General features: G+C 42.1%; 1 protein-coding gene across 5 annotated transcripts in view; it reads right to left on the reverse strand.

The window, feature by feature from the left end:
• Positions 1–1,007: 1,007 nt before the first annotated feature.
• Pid1 (phosphotyrosine interaction domain containing 1) overlaps positions 1,008–15,353 on the reverse strand; it is a 222,440-nt gene continuing 208,094 nt past the window's right edge. For all 5 annotated transcript variants that reach the window (XM_040267967.2, XM_005326455.5, XM_078018145.1 and 2 more), the window contains one exon: positions 1,008–3,141. In XM_040267967.2, coding sequence (XP_040123901.1) covers positions 2,665–3,141 — 477 coding nt within the window. In that variant the 3' untranslated portion in view covers positions 1,008–2,664. The remainder of the gene's footprint in view (positions 3,142–15,353) is intronic.

Here is a 15,353-nt window from a genome sequence, read left to right on the forward strand (position 1 = left end):
AAGGGTTGTGGATGTGGTTCAATGATCAAGTGTCCCTGAGTTCAATCCCTGGTACCAAAAAAAGAAAAAAAATTTACAAACCTGGATCTTCCCTCTGAAAGGAATAACTATTGGCCCCCACGAAAGACTTTATAGTCTTTGTGTATTTATCTTTCTATTGCTTACGATTCATCCCATGCAAAATGTCATGTCAATATGATTTGAGTGAGTTACATAGCGTGTGTCACTTAGGACTCTGAAAAAAATATTAGCAAAGTTCCCCCCCCCAAAAAAAATAACCAAAAATGCACTTGGGATTTAGCTTTTACTCAGAGAGGAAAATGACATGGTTTTGAAATATATGTTGTCTGGTTTGTTGTTTCTCTTCCTTTCAGATGTATGTTCAAGGACAGTGGAGTGGAAATAAAATTGGGGAAAGCTGGACTGGAGAGAAAAGCCATTTCCATCACAAGAGTTGGGTAGTAATTCTCACTTGAGTTCATCTTTTTAGCAGGCACCCACATTTTCACTTTAAAAGCCTTTATATTTGTTACTGATACCATGAAGGGCATTTCTGAAAACACACAGACTCCAAGGCCACCTGCCTGGCTTGATTGATGGGGCCATTCTGAGAAATCATGGCTTGGAGGAGATGGTTTTTAACCAGTCTCCTCAGAGCTTACCTTCCAGGATTTCAGCATGGCTTCTCCAAAGATGTACAGGGGATTTTCAAAATAGCAATATTTGCAAAATATTCTGGAGGCATTCTTCTGAAATAAATCTATTGTACCAAATAACTCTTTCCAACTGTTGGTGTGTTATCTCAGTTAAGGGTAGGCTAACCATTAAAAACAAATTAAATATTTAGAAGATAAAACAAGATTTTTAAACACAACCAAGGAACGGGCAATTTATGAGCAAGTATAAAATTTTTCTTTAGATAGAATTGTTCTACTTACTCAATTTGATCTATTTTGCTATTTGGGTTTCCATTGCTTGGAAAAGAAAACAAACAAAGTATGAAACTCTTTGGATTTATTAACTCAAACATATTTTTATTAAAGAATGAATGCATTTATGCTAAAGAATCGTTTACATATGTCGTAAAGCAACAAGCATATCTTCAGGAGACGAGTCCTCCTCAGTATGAGCCATGCTCACTGTACATGCCTGAAAACTGGACCCACACACAGGGGCACACGTACAAACACACAAACACATACAAGGACACACAGATCCACAGACCAAATGCTGACACCATCACTGTCTGGATTATATTGGCTTTCATTTAAGGCTTCTAGGTGCCCAGTGCCCCTAGCATTACCAAGAATAAAAACAGACTTTGTAAAGGAGCAGTATTACTTGGAAAATTACTCATCTGCTCTCAGCCTTAAATGCATGTATCTGAACCAACACGTTGTATTTCATCCCATGAAACACATTCCATTCTTGATGGTATTTAAAGATCTGTGAGACTGAGAATTCTCAGCTTTCCTAGGGAGAATTTCTCATTAGAAACCATGAACCAGTGGGCAATTCTGACTCTAAGACATCACCAACTTTCAGAGAACAAGATAAGATTTCCCTTTAGGTTACAGTGGACGTAGTTTCTCTAGACCAGCTGCATTTACGCAACTCATTCCCTACTTGAGAGCAGTGTTGAGTGCTGGAGCAAAGCTTCCTTGTGGCGGCAAAAGAGATTTGAAGCTTTCCATGGAGGGTTCATCAGACAGGACCATGGACCAAGCAGGTGACCATAAATCAGGTTTGTAAAAGGGTCTGCCTCCACAGGGGGTGTTACGTGCTAATCGTTTGCTCCCTTTTTCTCAGGGAGCTTCTGCTTTAGATTTCTGGTTGGTGTGTTCACTGTTTATTTCATTTGCTTGATCATTTTCTTCCCTTTGATGTCCTGCAGTGGATGCTGAGAATCCATTTCTCTAGGGATGCTGCAAGGGGAGGGAGGATGAATGGTGCAGGAGAAGGGAAGGGATTATTAGTAGTTGCAAGTATTCTAAGAAAATAGATGAAGTGAATACAATAAGAGGGTACTACTTGATATATTCATGTAAATAAAAGCATTATCTTTAACTGCGAATTAACTGCCAACTATCAGGTTGTTAGTTGTAAAGCTTGATAAAGGCTGTGCTGATTCACGTACTGAGGAGGGTCTGGAACATGCCGTGGAGAGGAGCTCTGGGTCCTCCTGAGCTGTCCCTTCCACCCTGCAGGCTCTGCACCAGCATCAGCACCCTCGCTGCCCCCCACAGGGATCCAGAGGTGCCTCTAACTTTCTGGTTGGATTTCATAAGGCAGATTGGAATGGTCCCTCAAATAACAGCTGCAGAGTATTTGCCTGAGAGTGTTAAAAAAAATCGGCATAAAGATCTCCCATGAGGAGGAGTTGGTATAAGGGGGAAAAAAAAAAAGAGAGAGAGAAAGTCTAGAACCTTCCTCCCCATCCAAGCTCCCACCCTCCTCACAGTCACAGCAGCAGCAGATTTCAATGTGACGTAATTACTTTAATGATACATTTCTTTAGATTTAGAATTGCTCTTCGGAATTTAAAAAGCATGGTCAGCCAATAGTGTGGCAGTCTTTTCATCCCAAATTTGAATCGTTGCTCATCCACCTGTCACCTGGAACTCCCGTGACCAATGCTGCCTTTGCTCAGCGTCTCAAGTCCATTCAGCCATCGTCGGATTCCAGTTCCTGGGAAACCTCTTCGGACGAGCTGTCCCTGTGGATCCGCCCATCGCTCTTCATACTGTGGAAAGTCTTCTTGAAGGCCTCCATCATGGCGTGGGCCAGCTTCTTGGCCTCCAGCTTGCTCTCGCACTCCACGGCATGGCAGTCCATCTGGTAGGACAGGTCGTCGTTGATCTCCCTATAAACCCAGGCGAAGATGTTGGGGCTCACGTTGTGGTCGGCGGTGCAGTAGGCGATGCGGGCCACCTGGAAGGTATCCATGTGGACCGTGGCCTCACCTTTGTGGTCGAGGTGATGCAGCCACACCTGGAACGGCCGGATTTCCAGGAGAGCGTTGGCTGGGGACACGTCTTCTCGGGCAAGTGTATGCTTCTTCCAGAGCTCGATGACCGGCTTCTCGGTGCAGCCCGATAAAAATTGCATGCCTGAGGTGGACACTTTCCCCAGATAGGTGACCTGCAGGGGGAAAGAGGAAGCAAAGGGAGAGGTCACCAGCAGGCTCTGCACGCCAGTGGAAGAATGGGCACCGCAGTGGAGACGCACAGACACCTCTCTCACCCCCTGGACAGACTGTCATCAGAAAGAATCTCTACCTTTTCTCCCTAACTAGTCACCACTTGGCAAATGTATTGAAATTCTTTAAATAGATTTGGATTTTTAAAATCAAATAACTAGAAAACTATTTCCCTCTCCTTTTCCCCCTTTCAAATTAAAAATGATCGATTAGGATCTTTTACATAATTTGGCATTTCCTTAACATCATAAGGTCACTCAAAGTTTCTTTTCCACCATGCACACACAGAATTTAACGACAGCAAGGAATCAAAGGACGCTGCATCTGAAAAGCAAAAGCTTTGTTAAACTTATCTCCCAGCCCGGTTCTCTTTGCAAATCTTCCAGGTTTTGATTTCATCAGGCTGCAGGCTTCCACCTAATACCAAGGACGCAAAACTGGTCTACTTAAGTTACAGCCTAAAGCACGATTGTTTCCCCTCCAGAGATGATTTTTTAAAATGCAACAATGCCAAGTTCTTTTTCAACGTAAATAGCGTTTGAACTGATGGGCATCTGACTATTTGATAATAAATGAAAGATCTACAGATAAGACTAGAATACTGGCTTATCAAATAGCAAGACAGGCAATACCCCAACTAAGAAACATGATTCTAAATTATTCAAATACTGTCTTTAAAGAAAAGCTTATTTAGGATATACCAAGAAGAGATTTAAGCTAATTTATTTTTTATTCATCAAAATGGATAGAACTGCTACCATTGGGAAATAAGCATTATGGAAATGCATAAAACCTGAGGACCAGATAAGAGATAACACAAAATAATATTTAATTAGCTTTAAAATCAACCCACTTATAAATACTATGGATATGGGGAGAAGCAGCCCTGAGAAAGATCCATGGAAACAGGAAGACATGATAAAGAACCTTTTGGCAAAAGGATCTCAAATCAATATTTATGTTTAGCAGGGAAATAAAGGCTACCACAAAACATTTAGGACACAGAAGGGAGGTACCAGTACATCCTTTAGTGCTTTTGTTATCTGTGAAACAAGTGTCAACTGAATAGTCCCTTTAAAAAGATGACTTTTTAGGAAAGAGGCAGAGGTGCTGTACCTTCTAGAGGTTTATTCGGAGCTTACTATACACAAAAGCCATGTGCTGTGGGCAATGGAGAGGAGGTTGATGTGAAAGTGGGGAGGGTCAGAAATTGACAGGAGGGAAGTGACTGGGGATTCGTCATATCCAAGGAAAGTGAGGTTCCCGTTGCAGCTCCACTGCTGGCCAGGTCTGGTTCTGAACAACCGCTAACCTCTGCCCATGCACAGGTACAATGGAGATGCAGGCAAACCATGGAGAGGGCAGGCAAGGGGCACAGGAAAGTACCCGAGGAATTCAGAGAGCAGCAGTGGAGCTCTGCTCAGGGGAAGCCTCAGAAAGGTGAGTCATTGGATTTCAAGGCACCAGGCCTCTGAAACTAGGCGGAACTCTCTTTGCAAATATTGCTGGGGGGTAAAGAGGAGAAGGGAGGGGAGATGCAAGCCTGCTGCAGGGAAAGAGGCCACAGCAGATGGCCACATATCAGGCCACAGCATAGGACAGCCCTGGTGCCTCTGGCCACACTGGAAGGAAACAGGCTGAACTTGAGGGAGGGCATATACCTGGGTGTGATGGAGAGTGTGAGCTCAGTAGACCTGCCTGGGGCCAGGAAGAAAGGAAGAGGGGAGGCCCCACTAATGGCAGAAGCCCAGGCAGTGGGAAAGGCCAGGAGGGTGGGAGGGCGAAACAGACAACGGGTGGAAGAAAGGGACTCAGATGCTGAAAGCACCCATCATCCCCAGGAGAACAACCAGGTGAACAGCCTGTCCCTCTGGACTGGATTTGTAACAAAATAGGAGTGTATGGCCCATTCTGTGGGGCAAAAAACAAAACAGAAATTCTCACTGAAATAAGAGCTGATGGCAGATCTACTGGACAAATACTTGAAGACCACTGTTTTAAGATTTCAAAGGATTAAAGAAAAACATGGGAGAGTCAAGAAAGGGAGGCATGAACAAATGGAAATAACAAAAAATAGAAACTTAAAATGAGCCAAAACAGAAATTTTTGAACTGAAAACTATGATAGAATGAAAAAAAATGGAAAATTAACTAGAGGTCTTCAAAGGTAGAGTTGAGCAAACAGAAGCAGAAACAGTGGAATAAAATAGAGAGCTCAGAAATTTATACACATAGGGTCAAAAGATTTTCACCAAGGAAGCCAAGCAACATGCAATGGGGGAAAGGCCAGTCTTTCCCATAAATGGTGCTGGGAAAACTGGATATCCACAGTTAGCACTGTACTTAAGGCTACATACAAAGACAAATTCCAAAATACACCAAAGGCCTAGCCCTAGGTACATGTATGACTGTGTGATGCTACAATGTGTACAACCATAGAAATGTAAACTTGTGCTGCAATCGTGTGTACGATGAATCAAAATGCATTCTGCTGTCATATACACCTAATTTTGAAATAAATTAATTTTAAAAAGGTAAGGTAAAAAATAAAAATAAATAAAATATGAGATCTAAGTCTATGAAACTCACAGATGAAAACACAAAAGCTTCTTGATATTGAACTCTGCAAGGAGTTCTTGGCTATGACACTAAAGGAATTGGTAATATACAAACAAAAGAGACAAATGGGACTTTATGAAAAATGTTTTAAAGCATGAATCAAAAAAGTACCAAGAGATTAAGAAGGAAATCTCAGGAGAAATACTTGCAAATTAGAAATCTGTCAAGGGGTTAATGTCTAGAATATATCAAGAAACTCTTAAAAGTCAACAGGGACAGCAACAAACAAATCTGGTTCAAAAATGGGCAAAGGACTTTAGTAGACATTTTTCCAGAGAAGACATGCAAATAATCAATGAACCCATGAAAAGGGCTTCAAAACCATGAATAATTAGGGAAACAGAAATCAAACTCTAGGAGATATGGCTTTACACCCATCAGCATGGCTGCTCTCACAAAGGCAGAATACAGCAGGTGTTGGCAAGGGTAGGAAGAAGTGGGAGTCTGTGCACGGTAGGCAGGACCCTACAACAGGACAGCCTCTGTGGAAAAATGTGTCAGTGAGCTTTTCCCACCAAATGAAATACCTACACAGTAGTAAGAAAAAGGCTTATCCAGCTAAGCATTCTGCAGGTTCAAAGTTCAAGACCTGCCAGTAGGGGAATGGGGGGGGGGGTGTCCCATCGGTTTGGTGTGGTGGCTCATGGCAAAAGCATATGTAAGAGTCAGCAGTCATATCTCGAAAGGGGAGCAGGACAAAGAGGACAGGGAGCAGGGTGGCAGCCAGGCTTGGTCCTGTTATAACCTTCTCACTAGAAATATCAAAGGGATGACCAGAAACATCTCATGTGCCTAATAGGTCCCACATCCCAAAGATTCCACCACCTTCCAATAGTGCCACCCTGAGGGTAAAGTCTCTAGTCTCAATGGGTGTCTGGGGCACACCCACCACATGCAAACCACAGCAAACAATATGGCAGCTCACCTAAAAGTTAAAAACAGAATTATCAGCAATTCCATTTCTGGGTGTATACCCAAAGAATAGAAAGCAGGATGTGAAGAGACATTTATGCCCAAGTTCACAGAAGCATTATGCAAAATACCTAAAATGTGGAGATAGACCATGTGTCTATCAACACATGAATGGATCAGTAAATATGGAATATTCAGCTCTAAAAAAGGAAGGAAATTCTGACACAGAACAACATAGATGGACTTTGAGGACATTAGCTAAGCAGAATACGCTATTCATTAAAAGACAGATACTGTAATCTCACTTATGTGAAATATTTAAAATAGTAAAAATTATAAACACAGAAGTTACACTGGTGCTGGGGGTGGAATGGGGAGTTCTGGTTTAAGGGTACAGAGTTTCCATTCTGCAGGATGGAAAAGGATATGGGGATAAATAGTGGTGGTGGTGGTGGTGGCTCACCCTTATGCATGAATTTAGGGCAAGTGAAATGTACACTCATGTGACTTTTATGTTGTATGTGTTTTACAACAATAAAAAACTGGAGGAAAAAACAAAAAGGGAAATTTGTTTCAGTGCCCAAAATGAAAGTATATTCTTTCTTACTGTTCACTGAAACTAGAAATAACTATGTTTACATTTTATAGAAGAAATCCTCTGGAGGGTGGGAACTCCTTTGATCTGCTCTCAAAGCTTGCTCTGTCTCTTATACAAATGCATAAACACACAAACAAAGAGATTTCTTTCAATAGTATATGGGAACTTTTTCTGTAATTCAATTAAAGGGTACTTTTAAAATAACTTCATCAGAAGTTGTAGATGATATACACCTACAGAAAATATTTCATAATAGCGAAACTTTGGCAACTAAGAAATAATATAAACCTCTTTATCAATATTTATGATCTAGAAATATTTTAAGGAAAATAAAATTTTGTTTTATTTTGGAGGTGGTCTTGAAAGAAGCATGAAGCAGAAATCAGTATCCTAAGACAACAGTTAAAGCTACTTAATAAATACAATTTTAAGTAAGGTAACATAATAGATGGATGCAATCTCTTCAAACTTAACTTATTATAAAAGTAACTTATTTAGCAATATACTTTTACCAGTGACATGTGAATAGCAGATCAAAACATCCAAAAAAAATTAAGGTGTCAGATACCCACTATGTATGTCCACAGTCAAAGCAAACCCCCAGACACAGAATGGTAATAATTAATATTGTCTCACATTTGATGGCAAAAACCATGTCATATCCATTAGATCCACTGAGAGCCTGTGGGTCAGGATGGAGTGTTGTTATCACTAACTCATGTTAAAGCCCAGAACCTTAGATCCAGATATGAGGAGTGGCCACAGTCACCTAAGCAAGCCAACAAGTGACACTGGGATGCATTCTTGGGACAGCAAAATGTGGGAATTTCAGCAACATCTTAATAATCTAGGAGGGAAATAACATAGAAGAAAGAGACTTGAAAGACACCTGTCAAACACCCAGACCGTTTTGCTGTGGATGAAGCCACTCCATTTGATGCCATGTGCTCATCATTCCCATGCTTAGAGCATAAGAGGAAATTTGGTGTCATATGGGCATCCTAGACGCAGGGGGTCCTCCCAAAGAAGTAACAGGATTCGACTGTCTGTTGCCCAGGCACTTTTAATAACAAAATTTATTCTTGTTTTAAAATTGCAGAAAGTAATATTAGAAATCTTTTAAAAATATCAGATAGAATGGAGTGCCCGTTTTACACATACACCCATAGAAACACATACATATATATAAAGAATCAACAACTTGATAGCATGTCTTTGTATTCATGTAATCTCACTTATATACTTTCATGTAAAACAAAATTACACATAGATGTGTATATATTTTATACCTACACAAACTCTGTTTTAGCCAGCTTTTTGTCACTGTGACAAATACCTAAGTAAAAAAAACTTAAAGAGGAAAGGTTTATTTTGGCTCACAGCTTCAGAGGTTTCAGTCCATGGTCAGCTCCATTGCTTTGAGCCTGAGGTGAGGCAGAACATCATGGTGGAGGGCATGGGGGAGGGAAGCTGCTTAGCTCATGGCAGCCAGGAAGCAGGTGGCGGGGGGGGGGGGGGGGGGGACAAGATATAGTCCCCAGGGGCACTCCTCCAAGGATCCACTCCCTCCAACTGGTTCTACCTCCTAGAGTTTTCCACCATCTCACAATAACCTATTCAGCTTTGAGTCCCTGGATGGATTAATCTGCTGATGAAGTCAGAGCCTCAGGATCCAAACACGTCCCCAGAGCCCCGACTCTGAACATGCTGCATTGCCGACCAAACTTTCTGCACATGAGCCTCTGGGATACAATCCAGATCCAGAGCATAACATATACATAAAATATTTGTTTTCTAAAAACAAAAAAAGTGTATAATCTCTGGGAAAAAAAATGAAATAAAAGAAAATAAAGCTTCCAATTTAAAAAGCTGCAGTCTTTTGGCATCTTTCCAAAATTTCTTTGTAAACAGAGAAGCATCAAGATGTTCCACAAATACTAATCTGAGTGTTCCGCTGACTTTCTGTTGTGAAGTATGGAGTTACTAAGCCAGCAAAAGGAGGAGAGCTCAAAGAGCGTTACGCAACTGCTCCTCCCAACTGTGACACGGACAAGGGTCAGCAGTCACACCAAATATTTACTAGGCACACCCACAATTTCCATCCACGTTTGAATGAATTTTCAACAGAGGCCACACAAAGGAAGGGCAGACAGACACACCCTTCCTAAAAACACATGATTAGCAACATGTCCCTCTAATGCCAGAGACTGGCCGATTCTCTAGATATGACAGCTCCATCCTACAGCTTGACAGAGCTTGGCGGAGCTCCTGACCTGGTCTTCTTTTGAATCAAAAGCACTGGCCCTGCTCAACCCTTCCTAAACAGTCCCAGAATGAGCTGCTCTCTGGTTCCTCCAGGGTTGAGTCAACACAAAACATATGAGTCCCAGGGTCTGAAGTGTGATAGTGGTTAAGCTTTTGGAAGTCAATGAAACTACGCTTACCTTTGTGGAGTTGACAAAATTGTCAGGAATCTCTTGAGATTATTATAAATACAAAGAAAGGCTATCATTTACTGAAGAAATACAGCAAAGGAATTGTTTGAATGATTTTTCAAAAAAATGAAATTTAAAAAAATGATTTAAATAGAGTTTTCCTGAAAGCAGAATGTGAGATGGTAAAACAAAGTTCTAAGACAGTCTGTTCTTAGAACAACCCCTTCAAACTTACCCTACTGACATCTATAGTGGGCCAGGTTCTGGATCCTTCTCTGTATCTGGGCACTTGCCCCAGTGCATCAGTTTATTTGCTGCCAGGCCACGTACTTCCAAATTCTCCCTACAGCTCTCCAGAGGTTGCCACTAACCCATAATGTTGACTATGACTCCCTGAAAAACACTATTCAGCCTGTAGACAGAAGAGAATTTTATACTTTTTTTTTTTGCAAATAATATGTCCATCAGAATATAGTTTGATAAAAATGTACCTTGTGACTTAGATTTTCAAGAGAAGTAAAGTAAAACTTCTAAAAAATAACAAAAAACTTGTCTCTCTGTGCCTAGCTTATTTCACTTAACAATATGATCTCCAGGTTCATCCATGTTGCTGAAAATGATAGGAACATGGAATCGAAAACAGCTGAGCTCACAGAGGTAGAGAGCAGAAGAGTGGTCACCAGAGGCCAAGGAGGATGAAGGAGGTAGTGGGGACAGCAGGTCCCAAATCACAGCCAGAGAGAAGACAAGGTGTTCTATCACATCGAAGAGTGATCATAGTCAACAATAAGGCATCCCACTGAGTTTTCAAAATAGCTAGAAGAAAGATTCCAGATATCTCATCACAAAGACGTGATACCTGTTTGGGATCCTAGTAATACTTGGAGCTGATGGTTACATGACATGTAAATTACCAAAACAGCATACTGCACACAAGAAAGATGTACAACTAGAACCTGTCAACTAAAAATTCAATTGCTTCAAAATCTCAAAGATTCAGTTACACTGTGCATGAACAATGTCCCTTATGTATATTGGGCCAAGAAACATACGGGTCCCAATAAAGAGAAACCTTACAGCACTGGGCATTATACCTGCATAGGTCTCTATCAACACTGCCACAGGGATTGCTCTAGATATGTGGAGAGAAGTCCCTTCTTGCCACAGATCTAATGCTCTGCTGTGGGCACATTCTCCCTGTTAGTGAGAACACAGGGCTCAATACACCCAGGAACTCCAGGAGGTTTCCCATCCACATAGTTGTACACCAAGGTCAGGTCGGGCTAATGGGAATCCTGTTCTCCTTCCCGTCTGTGAAAGAGGTGAATATTTTCCAGATGAATGACTCCCTTCTAGGCCCCATCCAAGCTGCAATCTTCCAGGGCCACAAAGTGACAGGAAACACAAATTGGTCACTAAACTTCTCCAAAATAGTACACAGAGGATTTTTCAAGCCGTCACCACCCAGGGAGTTGGAACAAAGGGACTTATAAAATGACAAGAAGAGTCTTCAGGAGGAGTAACGAGGAGTAGGAAATATGCAATAAATACTAGCATTTTATTTTTGGTATGGTTGCAGAGACAGGCATTGGGCAAGAATGTTATTACAAATGAATCATTCTGAGAAAAACAAACAGCAAAAATTGAAAGTCTTTCTCCTGTGTCATTCAGTGGCATAAATGGACATCCCCAAGATGTCTGCAGTGTGAACAAGTGGGCTTTGCCCAACCTTGACTGAAGAAATTATGTGAAAATACAGCGTGTGACAACCCAAGAGGGCATGCACGGAGGCAAGGGGCCCACCAGGGTGTCTGCAGAGCTAACAGCCTCTAATTAGGAAAGACCCATTTTTTTTACTCAGCTTTTTCACTGCTGTGACTAAAAAGGAACTATTCTAAGGAGGAAAAGTGTATTGGGGGCTCACGGTTTCAAAGGTCCAGAGACAGCCACCCCACCGGCCTTCAGGTACCACTCAGTTAAGCCCCTCGGGGAACTGAGTCACTGATTGGGTTAGGATCTTGTAACCCGATCATCTCACCTCTGAATGTCCTTGCATTGCCTCACATGTGAGCTTTTGGGGGACACCTAATATCTACACCATAATACCCGTCTCCTCAGAACCTCTCCTTCTAGCACCCCAGCCAGCTCTTCATGAATCACTGTTCCCTTTTCATCTGTGGGGAAAAAAAAATACCCTCATTGCCTAACATTCATTCTTGGGGCTGGGCTGGGACTGTTCCTTTCTCTTGGTGACCAGTTCCTATTTTCCTTCAGCCTGAAAAGCTGGCACTCACCTAACACTGGACGGACGGTAGGAAGGGAAGTCTAAGGACAAGGACCCCTAACAAGGGCATGAGACGGATGGACGATCATGTACAAATCAAAGCCCCTGGTTACCCAGGGACTTTCAGCCTCCCAGTTGGACATTTCCAGCATCCCAAGCCCAGATTTGGTTCAGTGTACTTCTGGGTTTCTCAGAAATGGCACATCAAGAACAAAGACTCTCTAGAGATCTTTCTTGGAACATAAAAGATCTTGCTGTTCTTTTATTGTCTGTCGAAGACTGCCTTTTCTTGGCTGATATAAAATAATGTGATAGGAACAGAGGATGGAGAACACTTAATTGGAAATCTTAATAGCCTTTAGAGTATAAGGCAGAAGGTGAGAAAAAGAAGACCCAGCATTCTTAACTCTGGGCCAAATACCCATGAGAAGCTCTTGTTCCCTCACGTCAATTTCCACCTGCACATTTCAGAAAGAAGGGAAAGGGTGAGCACAGAGACTTCAGATCCTAGATTTAACCCACTCCCTCTCTGCAGTCCACAGAGGAGCAAAACTTCACCAGACACTTTGAGGAGGGGGGATCCACATGCCAATCACTTGACAGAACAAAATGCAAACAGATTTGCTAGTTATGAACACGGATAGCATGCTTTAAGCCATGAAGAATGTGTTCAAGGATAAATGCTGTTCACAGTGAAATCTATGAGGTTATTGTGCACCAAATAATAAATATGGGAAGTCTAGAAGAGCAGAGAGGGACTGTAGAAGGGGGGGTATCAGAACCAACTCCCAGCCTCTGCAATAGCAGTATGAAGACCAGTTACTAGCATTTACCCAGGGCTCACTTTACACTAAGTACTAGGCCAAACGCTTTATATGGATCATGAATCTTCATAACAGTTCTACAGGTTAGGTATGACCATTATTCTGGTTCTATAATGTAAGTAATTTATCCAGGCCAGTGAGTGGTCAGGACTGGATCAGACTAACTCATACAAACAGCAAAAGCAGTGATGATCTACCAACTGTTTTTAGCATTTCAAAATAGCTGAAAAAAACTGTTTTCTGACAGCATCTCTCTTATTGCATATGTATCTTTTAGCAAATAATGAATTCACATTTGCATAATGTGATTTGCGAGGCAAAGGAAATTGTTCAAAAGGTAGGCTGCAATGGAAAATGTGAACCTATCAGTGATCACATTGGAAACCAATCCACTCATTTTCCACTGGGAAGTCAGTGGCTCCCTGGGTCCATAAGTGAGAGCGTAGCTCTTAGATCCATATCTCTCAGTTTTCATGTCTTCCAACTAAGCACAGGACTCCCTGACCTAACTTCTGGGGTGTGTCACATAATTAAGCGCTGTGAGGGTGGACTGCATGGGTTAACTGAGTTTGTCTATGATGCCCAGTTGCTTGGTCAAACACCAGACTAGGCATTAATGTGCACATATTTTTTAGATATAATCATCATTTATACAAGTTGTGTTTGAATAAAGAAAATTAATTCTCATAATGTAGGTGGGTCTTATCTAATCACTTGAAAACCTTAATATAAGATAATTTCCCCGAAAGGCAGGAATTTGGCCTCTAGGCTGTCTTCAGATTCAAGACTGCAACATCAACTCTTCCCCAGGTCTCCTGTCTGCAAGATTCTTGAACTTGAGAACCGCAACTGCATGAGCCAATCCCTTAATAATTTGTTAAAATACTTCTCTGTGTGTGTGTCTCTATATTCCTCTCCCCACTCACCACCTCCATGAACACCCCATTGGTTCTGTGTCTCTGGAGACATGACTAATAAAAACATGCTGAAATCATGAACTACTCTTGAAATTAACCCCTTATTTGATTGGAGGGGAAAAATGAATGAAAAACCCAACTTACAATCCTTGCTTTCCTGATGTATTTCTGAGCGTAACATTTGGCTTCCTTGGTTGGGTTCTCGCTTCACAAGCGACAGCAATGCAGCTACCATCGGCACCTCAGTGGAGGAGCTGATGACACTCTTCTCATGCTCTGCTTGGAAGGACTTGTCACCCCAATTCCAACGCACAGTCACTGGGTGGGTGACTATTCAAGCCATGCTTTCATGGAAGAAAATAAAATGTGGGAGGGGTTTTGAAAATTGATTCACAGGGGATAATGGCTCTATCCGAAACCTACTTACAACAACCTCCAAGAAACAAGATATTTTTTAGATGTAATCAACATTTACACAAGAAGTATTTGAACAAAGGAAATCAATTCTCATAATGTAGGCGGGTCTTATCCAATCACTTGAAAGTCTTCATAGGAGACTTAAGTTTCCCCAAAAGGAAGGAATTTGGCTGAAAGGGACAAATGGAAGCCATAAGCTTTGGGCTGGCAGCTCAGCTGTTTCAGGATGCAGTCAGTCATTTGGGAAATGTTCGCTGAGTACCCACCAGGAACAGGCAAATTACAGGGAACAAAACTGATAAAACTCTTTCCCTACGGGGGAAAGCACTGCCCGGCACACAGGCAACGCTGACCTCCTCAGTTACAAATCCAGTGTAAGAGAAGGGCATGCAAATAGCTCCGCAAGCACCTTCGACAAACCTAGATAACTTCTCTTGGGTCCTTAAAGACCTTTCTCCGCACATGCTCAGCTGGAAGGAAAGATCCCTATTAAGAGTCTGTTCCTTGCTCTGGCCATGAAGCCTCGTTAATCTCTACATTCACTGTAATTGGCTCCCTGAAACAAGGCTGGGGTAGACCAGGTGGCTGAGGGCTTTGGACAGGTGCACTGAAGACCATGGTGAGAGCCAGGAAGGCAGAAGACACACGGCAGCTTAATCTCCCAAATGAAATAGGCTGGCAGTAAGAATGCCATCAGAGACTTCACATTCAACCCTGCTGACTGGCGCATGGGCACTGGGACTCAGCTGACACACCTGGGGCTCCGCTCTGGCACATCAAACCACTTTGTTTTTGTCATAAAAATCTGAGTTTTTAGGCTACCCAGCATCTACTCCGATTTTCTTTGGTCTCATCTGTCTTTCTTTGGAGGGCTGATTGGCAAGTTTTCTTAGGGTTTAGACTCAAAGTACTGAACATTATACTGCCACACACTCCTGATGAGTCTGGAGTGTGTCACCAGCACATGAGATTTTTAGAAGTGCATGGGGTCATCCTTACCAACCTGACACCACTCCTTTGTTGCAGAGACCACGATTCTAATGCCTGAAGATTTGGGGACACTTGTCCCAATCACTCTGCTGGTCTCTGAAACAGCAAGACAGAGAGATTAAGTCCTCCAGCCCAAGGCCAAGGACTTTTCTACTCCTT

Source organism: Ictidomys tridecemlineatus, chromosome 7 (assembly GCF_052094955.1).
Source record: "Ictidomys tridecemlineatus isolate mIctTri1 chromosome 7, mIctTri1.hap1, whole genome shotgun sequence".
NCBI classification, from domain to species: domain Eukaryota; kingdom Metazoa; phylum Chordata; class Mammalia; order Rodentia; family Sciuridae; genus Ictidomys; species Ictidomys tridecemlineatus.